General features: G+C 56.2%; 1 protein-coding gene across 1 annotated transcript; it reads left to right on the top strand.

The window, feature by feature from the left end:
• Positions 1–1,011: 1,011 nt before the first annotated feature.
• ANKRD13B (ankyrin repeat domain 13B) lies at positions 1,012–17,916 on the top strand. Its single transcript, XM_045525297.1, has 15 exons — positions 1,012–1,125; positions 11,071–11,206; positions 11,317–11,441; positions 11,527–11,572; positions 12,145–12,288; positions 12,380–12,569; positions 12,649–12,715; positions 13,679–13,760; positions 14,552–14,616; positions 14,846–14,976; positions 15,090–15,247; positions 15,373–15,525; positions 15,658–15,821; positions 15,901–15,977; positions 16,554–17,916. Exons 1-15 carry the CDS (start codon positions 1,012–1,014, stop codon positions 16,780–16,782), a joined length of 1,881 nt encoding a protein of 626 aa, XP_045381253.1. The 3' UTR covers positions 16,783–17,916.

Below are 17,916 nucleotides of genomic sequence, written 5' to 3'. Positions count from 1 at the left end.
GTACATTCTCTTTCCAATGTCATGTGTGGAAGATGGAGTTTAATTTTCTAAGAGGACAGAGAAGACGCTTAAGAAATATTTCTGGGGCCGGACTCCTGGCTGCTCCAGTAACCCTTGGTACTGAAGTCCCACACCTTTCTCAAGAGTCCCCCATCAGTCACTCTCTTCTGGGAGTCCGGATCCCTCTCCACGGCCCCTGGGACCCAAGCTCAATTCTGAAGGCTACACCTCCCCGCAAAGCAAGAGCAAGGCCTGCAGCCCCTTCCTTCCCCAGCAAAAGGCAAAAATGTCAGCGGGTGGAGGTGTGCCCGCCCCAGCCCACCTGGCATCAGGGTCCTGCCTCCGTTTCAGCCAGGCCTGACCCCCTGCTCACCCTCTCATGGGATCAGGGGACAGTGCGGCACCCTGCTCGGCCACCTGCCACCCCGGGTTCCACGAGGCGGACTACAAGCCCCATGATGCCGCGGGGCCGAGCTAGAACTAGCTCTGCCCGGGCGCCCGGTCCCCTTCCTCTCTCCCCCGCATCCCCGCATCCCTCGCCGGCCGCTCGGGCTGAGGGCCGGGCTATGCGGCTGCGGGGAGACGGGGGCTGCGGGCGCGCGTCCCTGCGGCGGCGGCGACGGCGGCGTCCCCGGGGCCCGCGCCCCGTGCGCCCCCACGCCCGCTGCGGGCGCCTGCTCCCTCGGCCGAGCGGCGTCTTTGTGTGCGGGGGTGTGGGAGCCGAGGCGCGGGTCCGCGCCGCGCCGCCGAGTGCCCGCTCCCTCCCCGGGCGGGTGGGGGCCTCTCCGCGCCACCCGCCGCCGCCGCCTCGCGAGGACGCCCGCCGCCCGCGCCGCCCGCACCGCGACGGGCGCGCCACCCCCGCCCGCCGCTGCCGCTGCTCGCACATGCCCGAGCCGCAGCCCTGCGAGCAGGCAGCGCCGGCCCCCCGCCCCGCGGCCCCGGGCCCCGGCTCCGGCGCCGTCCCTCCTCCCGGGCCGGGCGCCGCGGCCCCGGTATGAGGAGCGGGCGATGATCCCTGCCAACGCCTCCGCCAGGAAGGGGCCCGAGGGCAAGTACCCGCTGCACTACCTCGTGTGGCACAACCGCCACCGCGAGCTGGAGAAAGAGGTCCGCGCCGGCCAGGTGAGAGCGCCGTCGGGGCGCCGCGGGGACCCCACGGCCGGGCACGCCCGTCCGGCGTGGGGAGGGGGCGCGGCGCGGGCTGTCCCGCCTCCCCGGCGAGTTTGCAGCGCTTCTTTGTTTGCAGCCGTGGCTTTTGTGCTTGTTGACCGGGAGAGGGTGATGGGAGCGGCCCCTGCCCGTTCCCTCCGGTCGGACCCGCGGGGTGCACGTGTTTCGTACCCTCCCAGATTGGGGTAGGGACACTGTGGTCTTCCTCCGCCGGGGCAGTGACGGCCGCAGGGAGGCCGCAGGCTCGGTCCGTGTTCCCTGTGGTGGGAGAGTCCGCCCCACACAGTTGAGAGGCGACACCTTCCGCGTGAGGGGGCGGAGGTGGGGAAGGCCTGCGTGGGGAGGGGGCCACAGGTCAAGGATCAGGGAATAGGCTGTGGGACACTCCCAAGCATCCCAGCCCCACCCAGTGCCCTCTCCCCTCCTGGTGAGCGCTTTCTCTTTTTGCTCAGACTGGGCAGCGCCCCTGGATCCCTCAGACCCCAGCCCCGCTCAGGAAGGGGAGTGGAGAAAGACCCTCTTGGAGAGGCCCCAAGCGAGGGCCTTGTCCAGGTGCTGAAAGGTGCTCTCTTGCCCTCTGGTGCTGGGGGCCTGGCTTCCAGGGGCTGAGGGAGCTCGTGGGCACTGGCCACAGACATGGCTTGAGGTTCTGCTCCCCGAGTGGGCTCCTGGTTTGTGCTAGTCAGGGAGGTCCGGTGGGTCAGTCAGCTTTGGGCTGGGCAGTGGCCTCCAAGAAAACAGGGGAAAGGGTGGAGTCTCCTGGCCATTCTTTGGGACACAGTCAGTCTCCAGTTCTGCCCTTGGCATCCAGGCCACAGGTAGGCACTCATGGCATAGGTGACCCACCCTCCAGGGTGGGCAGCAGGAGCCAGAGCTGGGCCCAGCCTGCCTTGGGTCGCCTGTGGTTGGGACCTCCAGACTTGGTCTGGGTCTGTGATCTGGGGCCACAGGCTGGGAGAGGTTAGCTCAGGACTTGCCCCCTGTTGGGGGGATGTACCTTCTGAGGGCTCCTTCCCAAGTTGCAGGAAGTTCGGTCTGAGGAGCTGTCCCATTGCCAAGGGAAGAGTGTAGGTGCAGGGCAGGACATCAGACGCTGGGCAAGGTGAGGGTCAGGGTGTGTCTCTGAAGTTCACTGAGCCCCCAAGCCTGTACGTCGGCCACCTCTGCACAGCAGTCCCAGGAAATATTGAGGTGACTTGTGTCTGCAAGCCTCAGGGCTGGTCTGGGTGTCCACTTCCTTTTTACCTCTGCTTACCCTAGGATTCTCCAAGTTTCTTCTCAGACCATCCATACCTCTGTTTATCTGCCGTAAAGGAAGTGGCCTGCAGCGAGGAGAGGCCTGGTGAAGGGAGTGAGGTCACAGTGCCCTGGGGAAACAAAGATGAACAAACAAGGCACCAGCCCCTGCCCTCAAGGAGACTCTGTGCTGGTGATGCAAGTGTGAGCAGGGAATTCCAGTGCAATGTGCACAGTGCTAAGACTCGAACAGTCTGGTCTCTTCTGGCCCTTCTCTGCTTTTCTCCCCTGAGGCAAAAGAAGACAAGATTCTGACAGAGGTTACAGCAGGAAGGATTTAAGTCTGATCAGAGAGGAACTTCCCAAAGGTCCAAGGATTGTTAGGCAGAAGGCTAAACCTCGGAATGCCTCAGTATCACTCCCTTGACTGAGGGTGGGTGGTTCTTTTCCTGCAGAGACTGGAAAGAGGCAAAATGCCCTGGAAGAAAGACTTTTTCATCTAGGCATTTCTGCTGATAGTCCTAAAGTCAGCAGCCATCTTGCTGGGGTAGGGTTGGGGTGGGGAGCCCTGGGGCTGCTGCAGGTAGCGGGAGTTTGGGGCTGCTGTGTGTGTTCCTCTTCCCCTCCCCTCAGGTTGCCACAGAAACCAGGTACCAGCTTCACCCCATCCGTGCCCTGGTGAGTTAATGTCTCCTTGAAATGGACACCGCCTGCCCTGGATCCAGGCCAGGGGGAATATAGGGCACCGGTTGAAGTTAACCCTTGTTCAACCACAAAGGAGCCAGACCAGTCCTCTTCTTCCCTGAAGGAGGCCAAGAAGGAGAATGCCAATCAGTCTGGGTGGGGGGGCCCCTGTCATACCCCATCTCCAGGACTGACCCAGCATGAGGCTTGCATCAGATGTGCTCTGCTACTGCTCGGGGCATTAGGCTGTTTCCTGCAGGAGGACTGACCTGGGGGCAGCCACCTAATGTCCTGATGAAAGCCCTGTAGGACCCTGGCATCCCAGCTGGGGGTCCCTGACCGCTGGTCCTCCTGGCACCAGCCACCGCAGAAGACAGCCAGGTTTTCCTCAGGCACTCAGCAGCTGGGCTTCCCTGGTCTCGCTTTGGCAGAGCTGCCTCTTCTTCACTCCTACAAAGCCCCGCAGAGGCCCTCCCGTGGGCAGGCTTGGCGGTGCCGCCTGGCTGAGGAGGGGGATAGCATGGCAGCCTACAGTGCAGGTTAATGGGCTTTGCCCAGCCCCTTAATAGCTCTTCTGGGGGCTGGAAGCAGGGATTGGTGACTAGGTAGGAGGTGTCTGGGCGAAGGGAAGGGACTGAGACCACCCCTAGCTAGCACCTAGCAGTACTGTGGTTGCTGGTGCCCTGCTTGCCACCATACACCTACCTTGCCAGGTTGGGGGGGGACAAAGGGTTGTAGGCCAGAGGATGTGCCAGTTCCCCCTTGCCTGGCACAGCCCGAGATTGGCACAGCCAGCTGGGCATAGCCCTGGCTCTAGAGTCACGAGTCCCTGGTGTTCCCTGGGGGTGGGGGAGCGGGGGTGAGACTGCACAGCTCCCTGTGGGAGGGCACAGGTGTAGGGAGGGCTGGGGGAGCCAGATTCTTCCCCTGGCAATGGGAACCCTGAAGGGGGCAGACTGTGGTCCCAGGGAAACATTTTCCTTCTTCCTGGGGCCTCCTTCCACGGCCTCCACCGTGGTCCTCCTTCCCACCTTCCCTATTAATCCTTCCAACCTAGAGGCAGGCGAGATGGGGTTGTGGATGCTCAGGGAGTACCTGTGACCCACGCCTCCAAAGTGGGCAGTCCTGGGTGTGGGGCGCCACAGCTGGTAAGCTAGGAAGCTCAGGAGAGCGAGCCACAAACCCCAGAAACCAAAAATCAATGTGTTCTGGGACAAGAGGGAGGGGCTGCACGGGGCAGGATTGGGGGGCAGGATGGAGGGGGAAGGCAGAAGGTGCTGCCCCCACCCGCCCATAGCCGCCCACTCAGCTGGAGGAAGGATCCCGCCTCCCTCCCCTCTAGTGAGCTCAGGCTTTACCTGTCCCTGTGCCCCAGGTCGGAGAGCTGGGAGCAGTGACCAAGCAGCTGTCTTCCCTGGGGCTGGGGCCGGCTGAGCAGGCAAAGCCCCCACAGTGCTGGGCCCCTCGCCCTCCCTGTGCAGCACCCATGTTCAGTCTATATGTTTGGTGTGTGCTGGTAAGATTTCACTTGACAAAAGGATTCTGCTAATGCTAAAGGAGTTTCAAAAGAACCCTGCTCACGCATGTGGGTGTGAGGGGTGTTCATGTGCAAATGTGCTGGCAGCGTGTGTGTTACACTCTAGGCGACTCCTGCAGAGCCCGAGGGCAGCTCGCAGTGCCCAGGGAGCCCCAGCTGTCAGCTGCGGCTGAGGCCTGCTGGGGTGAGCCTTCTCCATTCCCTTGGTGGGGAGGGCTGGTGTTGGTTTCATGGGAAACCTTTTCATTCCAGCAATTAAATGCTCTAGGCCTTTGCTGGGGAGACTAATGAATTCTCCCACCTGGTGCAGGGCAAGGTGCCGCTTCTGCTGCAGGTCCTGCTCTGGGCAGGTAGGGAGAGCTGATTTGGGGCTTCGCTGGGCATACGGGGCTCCACATGGGCCCTGGAAACGGCAGTGCCCTGGAGAGAGCTCCTGAGGAGTGAGGGTGGGGGGGGCACCCTGCCTGGCAAGGCAGTGCCAGCCTCTCTCTGGAGCCTGGAGCTGAGGCGCCTGAGGAGGCAGGTGGGAGGCAGCACCTGGAGCCCTGAGGCCAGGCGGGGTGCCCTGCCAGCTCCCTGGGGCCTTGTTAGCAGCAGCAGCATCTGGGGCAGGGCTGGGGGAGGCCCAGGCTCAGCTGCAGCCCCAAGGGAAGGCGTCCCCAACTTCCCCAGCCAGCTTGGGGCCTGTGGCTCCTCCACCACTCCCACCCCGGGCCCAAGACCCCATCCAGGCTGCGACCCCGGGGGCCCAGCCCAACCCATGATAGGCAAAGAGTAAAAGGTGTCGCCCCCGCCAGAAAGCCAGGGCAGAGGAGCAGCAAGGGACCCCTCACATTTCCCAGCCACCACTCAGAGGTCAAGAGGGACCAGGCACACTTCTTTTTTGAGGCTCCCAGCATATTTTAAAAGGAAGAAATGCCAACACAGGGTTATAAAAATTATATAAATAATTCTGAATTATTTAAAATGTTTTATTTTTGACAAAGAGGTTCATCCTTTCCCTTTAAAATATTTAACTGGTGCTAGAAGGTGTCTAATGAAAAGCAGCGTTCCTCGCTCTGCCTCCGCGACCTCCCCAGGGACGGCCACTCGAACACTTGGGCTCTTTCTTCCGTTACACCTCCACACTCATCAACAATATACTTCTGCAACTAGTTCTTGGTTTATCAGTGGTACACTTCATTGCCTCCCCCTCCTTGTGGCCCCTCCATATAGTCCTCCATGCATTTGCTTAACAAAAATTTAGGAATGCCAGTTACGTGCTGGGGGCTGGGGACCCGCGTGGGGCTTACCTCTAGGTGAGGGAGATGATGAGGAAATAAACAAGCAATTAAGTGTTGGGAAAGAGCTAAAGCAGGATAAGGGGCCATAGATAGATCAATAGCAGCTGTCATCTCAGATGGGTTGTCAGGCAGGCTTTTCTAAGGAGGTGACATTTGAGCAGCAACCTCAAGGAAGGGAGGGAGAGAGCTCTGCAGCTCAGGGGATCCCTGGGAAGATGGTTCCAGGGAAGGCGGGTGGCAGGAGTGGAGGGGAGGAGGGAGAGCAAATGAGTGCAGGGGGGAAGTCGGGGCCCTTGGATTCTGTGCTAAATACCACGGGAAACTACTGGAAGGCTTTGAGCTAAAGAGTGTCAGTGACATTTCACAGGGTGACATTAGCTGGCCTGGAGAACAGACCTCAGGGGCAAGAGAGGAGCAAAGACAGTGAGGGGCTACGAGGCCGCCAGGTGGAACATGGGGTGGATGCGACCAGCATGGTAGCTTGACGGGGATGAAAACTGAGAGGACATCAGGTCTGTTTTGAAGGCAGAACCTTCAGGTTTTGCCATCGGATCAGACGTGGAGGGTGAGGGACAGAGAAGAAGGAAGACAGTTCCAAAGTGTTTTGTTTTTTCCCTCAGCTGACAACGGAGTGACTGAAGTTCTGTTTACTGTGCTGGGAGAGCTGGGGCAGGTGCAGCTCGCTGTCCGGGAATGGAGAAAGCAGGGAAAGTGGAGACAGCCACTCGCGGAACGAAGAAGGCCAGAGAAAGAGCAGGAGATGTCATGGGAGGCCAGGATGTCCCATTCTGTTTCATGAATTCCATGATATTTTCATATTTTCCTGAGGATGTAAATGACTATTTTCCCCAAAGAAGTTTTCTTTTATTCCTTGCATTGACAGTGTTTCCTCTGGGTTTTTAGCATCGATTTGTATGTTTTGGTTTATTTCATATTGGAAGTTTCCTTCAAGTGTCCAGTCTCTGCTGTTGGGGCGTGGTCCAGAGTGGGGGTGTGGAGCTTGCTGGTGCGTCGGTGCTGCTGTACGAGGACCAGGTGGCAAGATGGCCTGCGCTTGCAGGACCTCCAGATGCCTGTGTGCAGAGGTCTTTGGGGCCTTTAGTTTCTCCAAGGAAGAATTCTCCAGTCTCCCGCTCGGGTGGGCTGGGCTGGTGGTGTTGCAGTCTGGCTGCCAATGGTTCAGCATCCAGGCAGGGGAGGGGCTGAGGTTTCACTGGTCACCAGGTTTCAGCCCTATGACCTCATCCTCTGCCATGGCCACTGTCCCTGAGTCCAGTGCATCTGCTGGTCAGTCTCTGTAGAGAACAACCCCTAGTGTCCTGTGGTGAGTACGGGGAGGCATCTCCCAGCTTTGCAAGGTTGGGGAAGGGGCAGGGGGTTCTGAATTGTAACCAGCCCCCTTTATTCAGCTCTGAGCCTCCCCCCACCTCTGCTAGGTGCCTGCAGGTCCTGCAATTTTCAGGGGTGCTGGGGGTGACCTCGCATGCTATTTCTGGGGCTTCCCATCTGTGACTGCTTGGGTTCCAAATTCCTCTGTTCCCCTAAGTCAGTTGTGGTGCCCCAGCCACTTCTCATGTTCCAAAGTTGTGTTGAAATTTCTCATCTGCTGACATCTCTTCTCTACATTCTTGTGGGTTTTAAATATTTTATTGACATTCTTATACTTACACATTTAACATTTTTGGCACTCCTCATTCCTTTGTATAGATCCAACTTTCCATCTGGTATCATTTTCTTTCCACCTAAAGAACTCCCTTTAACATTTCCTGCACATCTTCTGGCGATAAATTCTCTTAGCATTAGTTCGTCTGCTAAAGCGTTTATTTCCTCTTCATTTTTGAATAATTTTTTCCCCTGGATATAGAATTCTGTATTGATACCAGTCATGTTGGATTAGAGAAAAAAAATTCTAAGTTGAAAGTTTTTTGTTTTTGTTTTTTCTCCCAGCACTATAAAGACTTCATTTTATTGTCTTCTGGCTTGTATCGTTTTGATGAGAAGTACGTAGTATTTCCTAAACATAAAGGGAAATAGCATTTTTTCAGTGGTTTTTTTTTTTTGGTTTTGTTTTGTTTTTTGAGACAGGGTCTGGCTCTGTCACCCAGGCTAGAAAGTGGCACAATCATAGCTCACTGCAGCCTCACACTCCTGGGCTCAAGCCATCCTCCTGCCCCAGCCTTCAGAGACTACAGGTATGTGCCATCATGCCTGGCTAATTTTTTAATTTTTTGTAGAGATGGGGTCTGGCTATGTTGCCCAGGTTGGTCTCAAACTCTTGGCCTCAGGCAATCCTCCTGCCTCAGCCTCCCAAAGTGCTAGGATTACAGGTGTGAGCCACTGTGCCTGGCCGAGTCTCATTTCTTTGAATGCTTTTGAGATTTTCTTTTTATCACTGACTTGCAGCATTTAATTATGATGGGCCTTTGTGTAATTTTCTTTGTGTTTGTCTTTCTTGGGGTTCATGGAGTTTCTTGGTTCTGTGGGTTTATCATTGTATTAGTTTTCACAACAAATTACCACAAATTAAGTGGGTTAAAACAACAAGCATTTATTCTCTCACAATTCTGGAAGCCAGAAGTCCAAACTCAAGGTGTTGGCAGGGTGGCAGTGCCCCTAGAGACTCCAGGAAGAGTCCTTCCTTGGCTCTTCCATCTTTGCTGCCCCAGGCATCCTTGGCCTCCATCTTCACGTGGTCTGCTCCTCTCTGTGTGTCTCATAAAGACCCACCTAGACAATCCAGGATGATCTCATCTTGAGATCCTTAATTACATCTGCAAAGACCCTTTTTCCAAATAAGGTCACATTCCCAGGTTCTGAGGGTTAGGATGTGATGTGGACATATTTTGGGGGTGGGGGAGTACCACCATTCATTATTTCTTTAAATTGATCTTGTTTCCCCTACTACTACTACTTCTTCTTTTTCTTTCTCTTTGCTTTTTTTTTTTTTTGAGACCGAGTCTCTCTCTGCTGTCCTGGTTAGAGTGCTGTGGCACCATCATAGCTCACTGCAACCTCAAACTCTTGGGCTCAAGCAATCCTCCTGCCTCAGCTTCCTGAGTAGCTGGGATTACACGCAACATGCCAGCACACTCAGTTCATTTTTAAAATTTTTTGTAGACATGGGGTCTTGCTATGTTGCCCAGGCTAGTCTAGAACTCCTGGGCTCAATTGATCCTACTGCCTTGGCCTCCCAGAATGCTGGGATTGAAGGGATGAACCACCATACCTGGCCTCCTCTACTTTTTTTAATCTTATCCTCTAGAACTCCAATTACACATATATTAGAATGCTTGATAGCATCTAACAGATTATTGAGGCTCTTTGACTCTTTTTTCAAGACTTTTTTTCTCCCCTTTGCTTCAGTTTGGAGTTCTATTGCTATGTTTTCAGATTCACCAATTTTTTTATTCTGTAGTGTCTAATCTGCTGTTAATTTCATTCAATGAATTTTTCATTTCAGATATTATACTTGTTACCTTTATATGCTTGATTTGGTTCTTTTTTATATCTCCCATTTTATTCCTCAGAAACATCCTGCTCATGTTTTTCTTTAAACTCTCGAATATATTGAGCCACCTATAATCTTTATAATTTTTGAGTCTTGTTTCTATTAAATTATTTTTCTCCTTATTATGGATCATATTTTCCTACTTCTCGGCATACCTAATAATTTTTAGCTGGATATTGGAAATCTTATGATGCTAAGCATCTGGATTTTGTTATCTTCCTTTAAAGAGTGTTAGGCTTTGTTCTGGCAGATGATAAAAATTACTTGCAAAGCAGTTTGAGCTTTTTGAGGCTAATTTTTAATCTGTCAGGATGGGTCTAGGTAAGCCTTTTCTCCAGGGCTAGTTTAGCCCTACTACTAAGGCATAACTCTTCTGGGATCTCTATTGAATATGCTGGGTGACCAAAAAAGACTCTCCATTCTAGCAGGTCGAAGCTTAAATGCCTTTCTGCCCTTGGTGAGCTTTGAGGATTTATCAGTTTATTGCTCCTTTTTGCCTGGTTTTGTTAAGTTTCCCTACACCCATGTGAAGTTTAGAATTCAACAAAGACTCAAAGGAACCCCTATGCAGATTTTTTGGAGGGTTTTTTTCTTTTTTAAACGATTCCCTCCTTTCCAGAACTCTTCCATGCAACTTCTAGTTACCTCAGCCTCCCTGAATTCCTGTCTCTGTCTTCTCAACTCAGGGAGACAACCATGTTCTGCTGGGAATTCCCCGCCTTGAACCCCGGTCTGGAATGTTCCTCCAGGCAGAAATCCAGGGAGGTTATAGGACTTGCTTTGTTTGTTTTCAGTGACCACAGTTCTGGACTACCAGTTGCCTAATGTCTGAAAACAATTAATTCATATATTTTGAAGCAATAGTTTTCTCATTGTTTAATGTGGGAGAGTAATTTCATTTATCTTATGGTTGGAGTTAGAAGCCTTTTACTAGCATTTTCATCAAGTTTTGAAAAGGAGAGGAAGAGTGACATGCATGTGGTCAGTTCACTGTATTTAACTAGAAGTCCTAGACTCCTGAAATATATTTAAATATTTATGTTTAACAAACATATGCTTTTATCACATAACAAAAATCTCATGCAGTATAATCATGCTATTCACAAAATAGTAATGGGATTTATACAAAACATTCGTGCATCGTGTCCCACAGGCGCAGGACATGGCTGTGAAGTTGTACGATGAACACGTTCTTTCATTCCTACCAGTGTATTACTGCACCTGTTTGCTAAACCTCACTCAGTGACAATGTCAATGATCTAAATTGGTGGCCCTTCCTAAAGGTGGTCTGAGACCCAGGTCTAGTCTCAGGTACCCTCCTTGGGCAGCAGCCTCTCTGAAACACCCTCCAGTTCCAGGCTTACTGGTCACAAGCTGCCAACTGGGCCTTAGAGCAGGGAACCCAGCCAGGGACCTGGGTGGACAGGAAGGGAGGAGGGCCCTCCCTCTCCAGGAGTTATTATCTGCCCTGTCTTCTAAGCCTCTTTCCACCCTCCTGACCCCAGCTCATTGTGTCCGTCTTTTCCATCACCTTGGGAGGTGGGCAAGGCAGGGCGGCCAGGCAGGGGGGTGCTGCCTGCTTAGGGGCTGTTGGCTCAGGTGGGCCACCCCAGAAGTGACCAGGGCTACATCTTCAACTCCTTCTCCAGGTGGACATTGAGCAGCTGGATCCTCGTGGTCGGACTCCCCTGCACCTGGCTACCACTCTGGGGCACCTCGAGTGTGCCCGTGTGCTCCTGGCACACGGCGCAGACGTGGGCAGGGAGAATCGCAGTGGCTGGACAGGTGGGCACCCCTGCTCACCCCGGCCCCTCAGCCAGGCTCTCCCTGGCACCCAGACTCACCTCTAGATGGCTGAAGGGTCCTGCCCTGTGACATTGCCTCCCCTTCCCCAGTGCTTCAGGAGGCTGTGAGTACCAGGGACCTGGAGCTGGTGCAGCTGGTCCTGCGGTACCGGGACTACCAGCGGGTGGTGAAGCGGCTGGCGGGCATCCCGGTGCTCCTGGAGAAGCTGCGCAAGGTGAGGCCCAGCCTCTCGGCCTCCCTGCGGGGCCCTTAAGTCCATGTCCAGTGCAGGCTCAGCCTCTCTCCTCTTCCCCTTCCAGGCCCAGGACTTCTACGTGGAAATGAAATGGGAGTTCACCAGCTGGGGTAAGAGGGGCTGCAGGGGCCCCCCGGGCACTCACGGTCCCCTGCCTGGAGCTCTCTTCCCGTGGCTCCTTCTCACCTTTGAGCTTGGGCTTAGTGCCACCTCCTAGCTAGGCGTTTCCAGGCTGCCCAGACCATCTCGATCCCATTTTTATTTTCTTCACTCTAATGACTTGCTTATGTTTATTTATGACCCATCACCCCTTGCTAGAAGGTAACCTCCAAGAGGGCAAAGTCCTGTCTAATTCAATGTTGTATTCCCAGTGACTGGAATAGTGCCCGGCACGCAGTAGGTGCTCAATAAATATTTGTTGAAAGAATGGATGAAAGATTGAGTGAATGAGTTAACAAATGGTGGGTGCCAGGGACTTAGTGGTGACTGGGATACGCCTGTCCTGACCTTGGGTTGCTCACATCTGAGTGAGTGTGGTCCACGGCGGCCGGGGCAGGGCTTTGCAGGAGGGCCTGCACTCTCACCAGTTCCCTCACCCTTTCCTGGCCACGCTGAGCCCACCCCCCATGCCTGAGCTGGCCCAGGCAAGTCAAAGCCACCTCTGACCTCCACTTCCACCCAGTGCCCCTGGTGTCCAAGATCTGCCCTAGTGACACCTACAAAGTGTGGAAGAGCGGGCAGAACCTGAGGGTAGACACCACGCTCCTGGGCTTTGATCACATGACCTGGCAGCGAGGGAACCGCAGCTTCGTCTTCAGGGGCCAAGGTCAGGCAGGCAGGAGGTGGGGCAGGGTGGGAAGGATGGAAGACAGCCCCACACCATCCCTGACGCCCCTGTGCTGTTCCGTGGCCGGTAGACACAAGCGCTGTGGTCATGGAGATTGACCATGACCGCCGGGTGGTGTACACAGAGACTCTGGCGCTGGCCGGGCAGGACCGCGAGCTGCTGTTGGCCGCCGCCCAGCCCACCGAGGAGCAGGTGCTGAGCCGTCTCACTGCGCCCGTCGTCACCACGCAGCTCGACACCAAGAACATCTCCTTCGAGAGGTTGGTGGCCGTGGCCTTGGTCAGCCTGGAGTCAGCCTGGTGGGGTGCCTACCTCACCTGGACCACTCTACTTCCCCAGGAACAAGACTGGCATCCTGGGCTGGCGCAGCGAGAAGACCGAGATGGTGAATGGGTATGAAGCTAAGGTGAGACTGCAGCTCCCGACGCCAGACACGGCCACACTCTTGCCTACAGCAGGCTGGGCGGGGGCTTCCTGACCACCCTTCCCCAGCCTTGGGGGTGCAGAAGCAATGCAGCACGGAGGGAAGGGCATTAGCCTAACAGCTGATGAGAATGGCATCTACTGAGCACCAACATTCAGGTCCAAGGCACCATTCTGACATTTTATACGGATGCGCATACACACACACACACACACACACACACACACACACGTGATTTAATCCTACAACACCCCTTGTAGGTAGGTGTTCTTCTGTTATGTTTCCCATTTTACATATGTTTATTGAGTCCTTTCCATGGTGTCCCATTTAATCTTCACAACAACTCCATGAAGTAGGAATTATTGTACCATTTTATGATGAGGAAATAGAGGCTTGGAATGGTTCAGTGACCTGTACAGCTGTTAAGTGACAAGAGCTGATGTTTAGACCCTGGCTGTCTGACTCCAAAGCCAGGCCCTTACCCCTGGCAGACTCTGTCTGCCACTCTGGGAGCCCAGCACTTGGTGCTGTTGATGGAAGAAGGAACTAACAGAGTCTATAAGGTTCTGTATGTGATGCCTCCTCCTGAAAGCTCTACAGGCTAGGTTAAGGCCGAGCAGCGCGTGTATCTCCAAGTAGAACGTGAGCCTCAGGAGGGCAGAGATCATGTCTGGCTTGTTTACCACTGTATCTCTGAAGCCCACCTCAATGCCTGGCACATAAAAGCTCCTCAAAAAATGTTTGTTGAATGAATAAGTGAATAAATGAATGAGTGAATGAAAGAATGAACGAATGACTTCATATATTTACTTGCCCAAAGGCTGGGGGACTGGAGCAAAGAGCCCCTGCAGGAACTTTTCTTGCAGGGAGCGTTCTGAATGTCCTTGGGGGCAGAGCATGGGGGTACCAGAGCTGCCTCTGAGCCCTTTCCTCTCCTGTCCCCAGGTATATGGGGCATCCAACGTGGAGCTCATCACCCGGACACGGACAGAGCATCTTTCAGAACAGCACAAGGGCAAGGTCAAAGGTAATGAGGCAGAGATGGTTGGGGGGCAGGTGTTGTAGGACTGGAAGAACCAGCTCCCACTTCCGCTGCCTCCTTCAGAATTACCTCTAGCATCCCAGCAAGAGCCAGGATGGTTTATTCAGGCAAATAGAGTTCAACTCAAGTGCCAAGCCCTAGTGATTGCTAGTGGCTGTCTACAGTAATAAGGAGATGCTAAGGGCTCATTTGGGCTCAGTGGAAAGGCATACTGCAATTGATTACTAATGTCTGCATTGGATTTGGGTGGGCAGAGAAATGTCATGTGTGCCATTTATTGGCTATTCTGGTCTAACAGGACATACCCTAGGTAGAAAGTCAGGGGACCCTGCCACTGATTCTGTGTGCCTGTTGATACCACATCTGATTCTCTGTGCACCAGTTACCCTGTCTGAAATGGAAAGACTTAATTCCTACCTCACAGGGGAACAAAATAAGTCATTCATATGGAAGCAAAACACATGTATACACATGCATACGCCAAAGGCAGGTATTTTACTGTCTAGTGTCACCCACCTGGAGAGTAGCACTTTTGGAAGTTTCTCCTGAGCCTTAAGCCTCCTTTTTTTCTTACTGTTGTAAGCTGTGCTTACAGTGGTCCTGGCCCCTGCCTCTTGGAGTCCTTCAGACAAAGGTGCCTGGGTATGTGGTGTGGGTGAGCAGCCTCCCACCCCAGGAACCAGCCTCCTCCCTAGGTCTTGGGTGCTGTCATTTCCAATGAGGTGCCCAAGTGTGTGTGGGGCCATGGTTCCTCTGAGATGCCACATTTCTTGTAGGCTGTAAGACACCTCTACAGTCCTTCCTGGGAATTGCTGAGCAGCATGGGGGCCCCCAAAATGGGGTGAGTGTGTACCATGGGTGGCCCTGAGTGGAAGGGTGTGGATGTGGCTCAGGAGGAGGCTTGGGAGGCGTCCTCCTTCGTATGGCCTATGTGGACCTCTGTTCCACAATGCCCAAGGCCACGTCAGCTGCACACTGGCAGGGGAACAGCTTTGGGAGCCCTGTGGTACCAAATGGCTGGCTGGCATCAGGGACTGAGAAGGGCTTGGGCCCTTCTCCATGTGGTACAGACCCTGATCACGCAGACTCTGAGCCAAGCCAACCCCACTGCCATCACCGCAGAAGAATACTTCAACCCCAACTTTGAGCTTGGCAACCGTGACATGGGCCGCCCCATGGAACTGACCACCAAGACACAGAAGTGAGGCCCCCTGCTGGTGCCAGGGAGGGGTGGGCAGAGCTGGGGCTCCAGGAGATGATGGGAGGCCCTGGCTTCCTGCAATGTCCCTCACCCCTTGGGATCTGGGGGGGCAGGTTCAAGGCCAAGCTGTGGCTGTGTGAGGAGCATCCCCTGTCCCTGTGTGAGCAGGTGGCCCCCATCATTGACCTCATGGCCATCAGCAACGCGCTGTTTGCCAAACTCCGAGATTTCATCACCCTGCGCCTGCCTCCTGGCTTCCCCGTCAAGATTGGTGAGACCCCACTCACTGCCATTTCCCCTCAGCCCTGGTGGGGATGAGCGGTTTAGATGAGCAAGGGGAGGGCGCTGCGGCGTGAGGGGGCGGGTGGTGGCGCCTGATGGTTTCCTAATCCTCAGAAATCCCGATCTTCCACATCCTCAACGCTCGCATCACCTTTGGGAACCTCAATGGCTGCGACGAGCCGGTGCCATCGGTGCGAGGCAGCCCCAGCAGTGAGACCCCTTCCCCAGGCAGCGACTCTTCCAGCGTCAGCAGCTCCAGTTCCACGAGTGAGGCTCTCCACTCCCCGCTGAGCCCTGTCCCCACGCCCTGCCCGCCTTCTCTTTCCCGCCCCACCAGGGCGCTTGCCCCCTTCCTGGGTGGGACCAGCCCGTGCCTGACCCCCAGCCCCGCGCCCCCAGCCTCTTGCCGTGGCTGCGAGATCTCCCCAGCATTGTTCGAGGCCCCCCATGGCTACAGCGTGCTCGGCGGCCAGCGGGAGGCGGCGACCCGTGATGACGATGATGACCTGCTGCAGTTCGCCATCCAACAGAGCCTGCTTGAGGCGGGCAGTGAGTACGACCAGGTGTGTACCCGCGGCCTCAAGGGGACACGGGACTGCAGCACCGCCCCCCCCCATAACTGGCTCATGCCCCTCCCCCCAGGTCACCATCTGGGAGGCCCTAACCAACAGCAAACCAGGCACCCACCCCATGTCCTACGAGGGTCGCCGACAGGACAGGTCAGTGTCCGCTAGGCTGGAGAAGATTTGGAGACGCCTGTCTCGCCCCTGCCCCCGCCTACCACACACGCACCCTGTCACACTGGGTGACGACACTGCGAGTTGAGCCTCCCCTCTTGGCCCAAAGAAACCGCGGTGCCCTCAGGAGGGTCCCTACTGGTATCAGGACGGCTCCCACCGCCACCCTTTCCTGGCTCCCGGGCGGTTGGGCAGTGTTGCAGCGGCGGGCAGGGAGGCGGTATCCAGGCCTGGCGTTCGGGCCCTGCCCAGCCTTCGAGGCCCCCAGGGCTAGAGCGTGCTGGGCGGCCAGCGGGAGGCCCCAGGATGTCAGGGCTAGGGTCCTAGAAGATGCCCACGTGGTCTGGGTCGTCACTGACAGAAGGGAGAACTTTGTGGGGGCTGGGATCTGCCACAACCAGATGGTGGCCCCTGGCGGCGACGCAGGACTCATCACCTCCATTAGAGGGTGGCGGGCCTGCGCTGCCCTGGAGCCTCCACTGTCCCTCGGCCCCCCCCTGCCCCCCGCAGACGGGCAGGTGCCCCCAGGAGCCCTCGCCATATCTCCCCTGCCCCCAGGAGCGCCCCGCCCACGCCGCAGCGCCAGCCCGTGCCCCCGGCGTCGGTGCCCAGCCCTCGGCCCAGCCCGCGCCCGGGTCCTGGCGGCCACGTGTTCCGGAGCTACGACGAGCAGCTGCGGCTGGCCATGGAGCTGTCGGCGCAGGAGCAGGAGGAGCGGCGGCGGCGCGCACGCCAGGAGGAGGAGGAGCTGGAGCGCATCCTGAGGCTCTCCCTGACCGAGCAGTAGCGCCCCCTGCCGGGCCCCTCGCCCACACCACGCGGGACACTCGCCTGCCCAGCTGCGGCTGGAGACTGGAGCCGCGGCCTTGGGGGTGTAGCAGCGCACCAGGCACGAGACGGGGAGGGGTTCGGCACGGGCGCGGGGTACCTTTCCAGGCCAGGGCCCTGGAGGCAGCTGGCACGGCCGGTCCCCCTGCTTCGCTGTGTCCTAACCCCCAACCCGCTCCTCTGGGCTTGGAGCTGTCCGAAGGTGGACCTAGGCTGTCCTGAGGAGGAGATGAATCAATCGTTGGAGGAGCATTGTCCCCATCCCTTGCTCCTTCTGGTCGGTCCTCCTTTCTCCTTACTGACCCCACTCAAGGACACTGCCCCTGAAGACTCTGCATCTCGGCTCTTCACCCCTGGGGGGCAGCTGAGCTCCCCGTGTGCTGTGTTGCTGCTTTGTCCTGGACACAAACCAGCACGTCAAGGGCCCGGCCTCTCCCCCACCCCGGCATTTCAGCGTCAAGTGCACTTAGCGGGGTGCCCGGCTCCCCCAGCCCCCACATCCGTCCTGGGTCTCAGGGTGGTCTCAGCTTCTCCTTGGGCAACCAGAAGTTGGAGTTCCATCTCCAAGGCACATTTTTTTGCGATCAGGGAGTGTGCCCAAGATGGCCCCTTGGCCTGGGCAGGACATAACTCCCTTATGGTGCCTTGGAGAGTCGGGGGCATATTGGGCTGGAGTAAGCACTAGACCCGATACCAGACTGGATACAAAAGGGTCGTCCAGGGCCCTGGCACCACCACCCACCCCTTCCCACCAGCTGCTGCTAGCCCTCTGTGGTTGTGCGTCCCACTGTCCCCCACACAGGGGCTGACTCTTAAACCCTTTATCCAATGGTGCTAACCCCCGGCTCTCCCCTGCCCCACCTCACCCACCCAGAGAAGCACAGACCCCGCCAGGGGCAGGGGCCCACCGCACACCCTTGTCCTGGGCCTATCTCGGACTGGCCTTCCCGGCTCAGCCAGTGAGGCTCAGAAGGGACACAAAAAGGGACAGAAGAAGAGAATAACAAAGAGAAACTGTTCCTCCCACCCCCTTCCCTGATGCCAGGGGCACCAGACTGATTCTGAGGCACAAATAAAAGAGGCTTCAAACAGA

This window comes from Lemur catta, chromosome 15, assembly GCF_020740605.2.
Source record: "Lemur catta isolate mLemCat1 chromosome 15, mLemCat1.pri, whole genome shotgun sequence".
Classification (NCBI taxonomy): Eukaryota; Metazoa; Chordata; class Mammalia; order Primates; family Lemuridae; genus Lemur; species Lemur catta.
The sequence above is the reverse complement of the archived record's forward strand: the minus strand, read 5'-3'. Positions and strand labels throughout refer to the sequence as shown.

Coding starts and splice junctions, on each gene's coding strand:
- ANKRD13B (XM_045525297.1), top strand. CDS start 1,012: ATGATCCCTGCCAACGCCTCCGCCAGGAAGGGGCCCGAGGGCAAGTAC. Junction 12,570..12,648: donor AAGAACATCTCCTTCGAGAG/GTTGGTGGCCGT, acceptor CTACTTCCCCAG/GAACAAGACTGGCATCCTGG. Junction 14,977..15,089: donor CTGACCACCAAGACACAGAA/GTGAGGCCCCCT, acceptor CTGGGGGGGCAG/GTTCAAGGCCAAGCTGTGGC.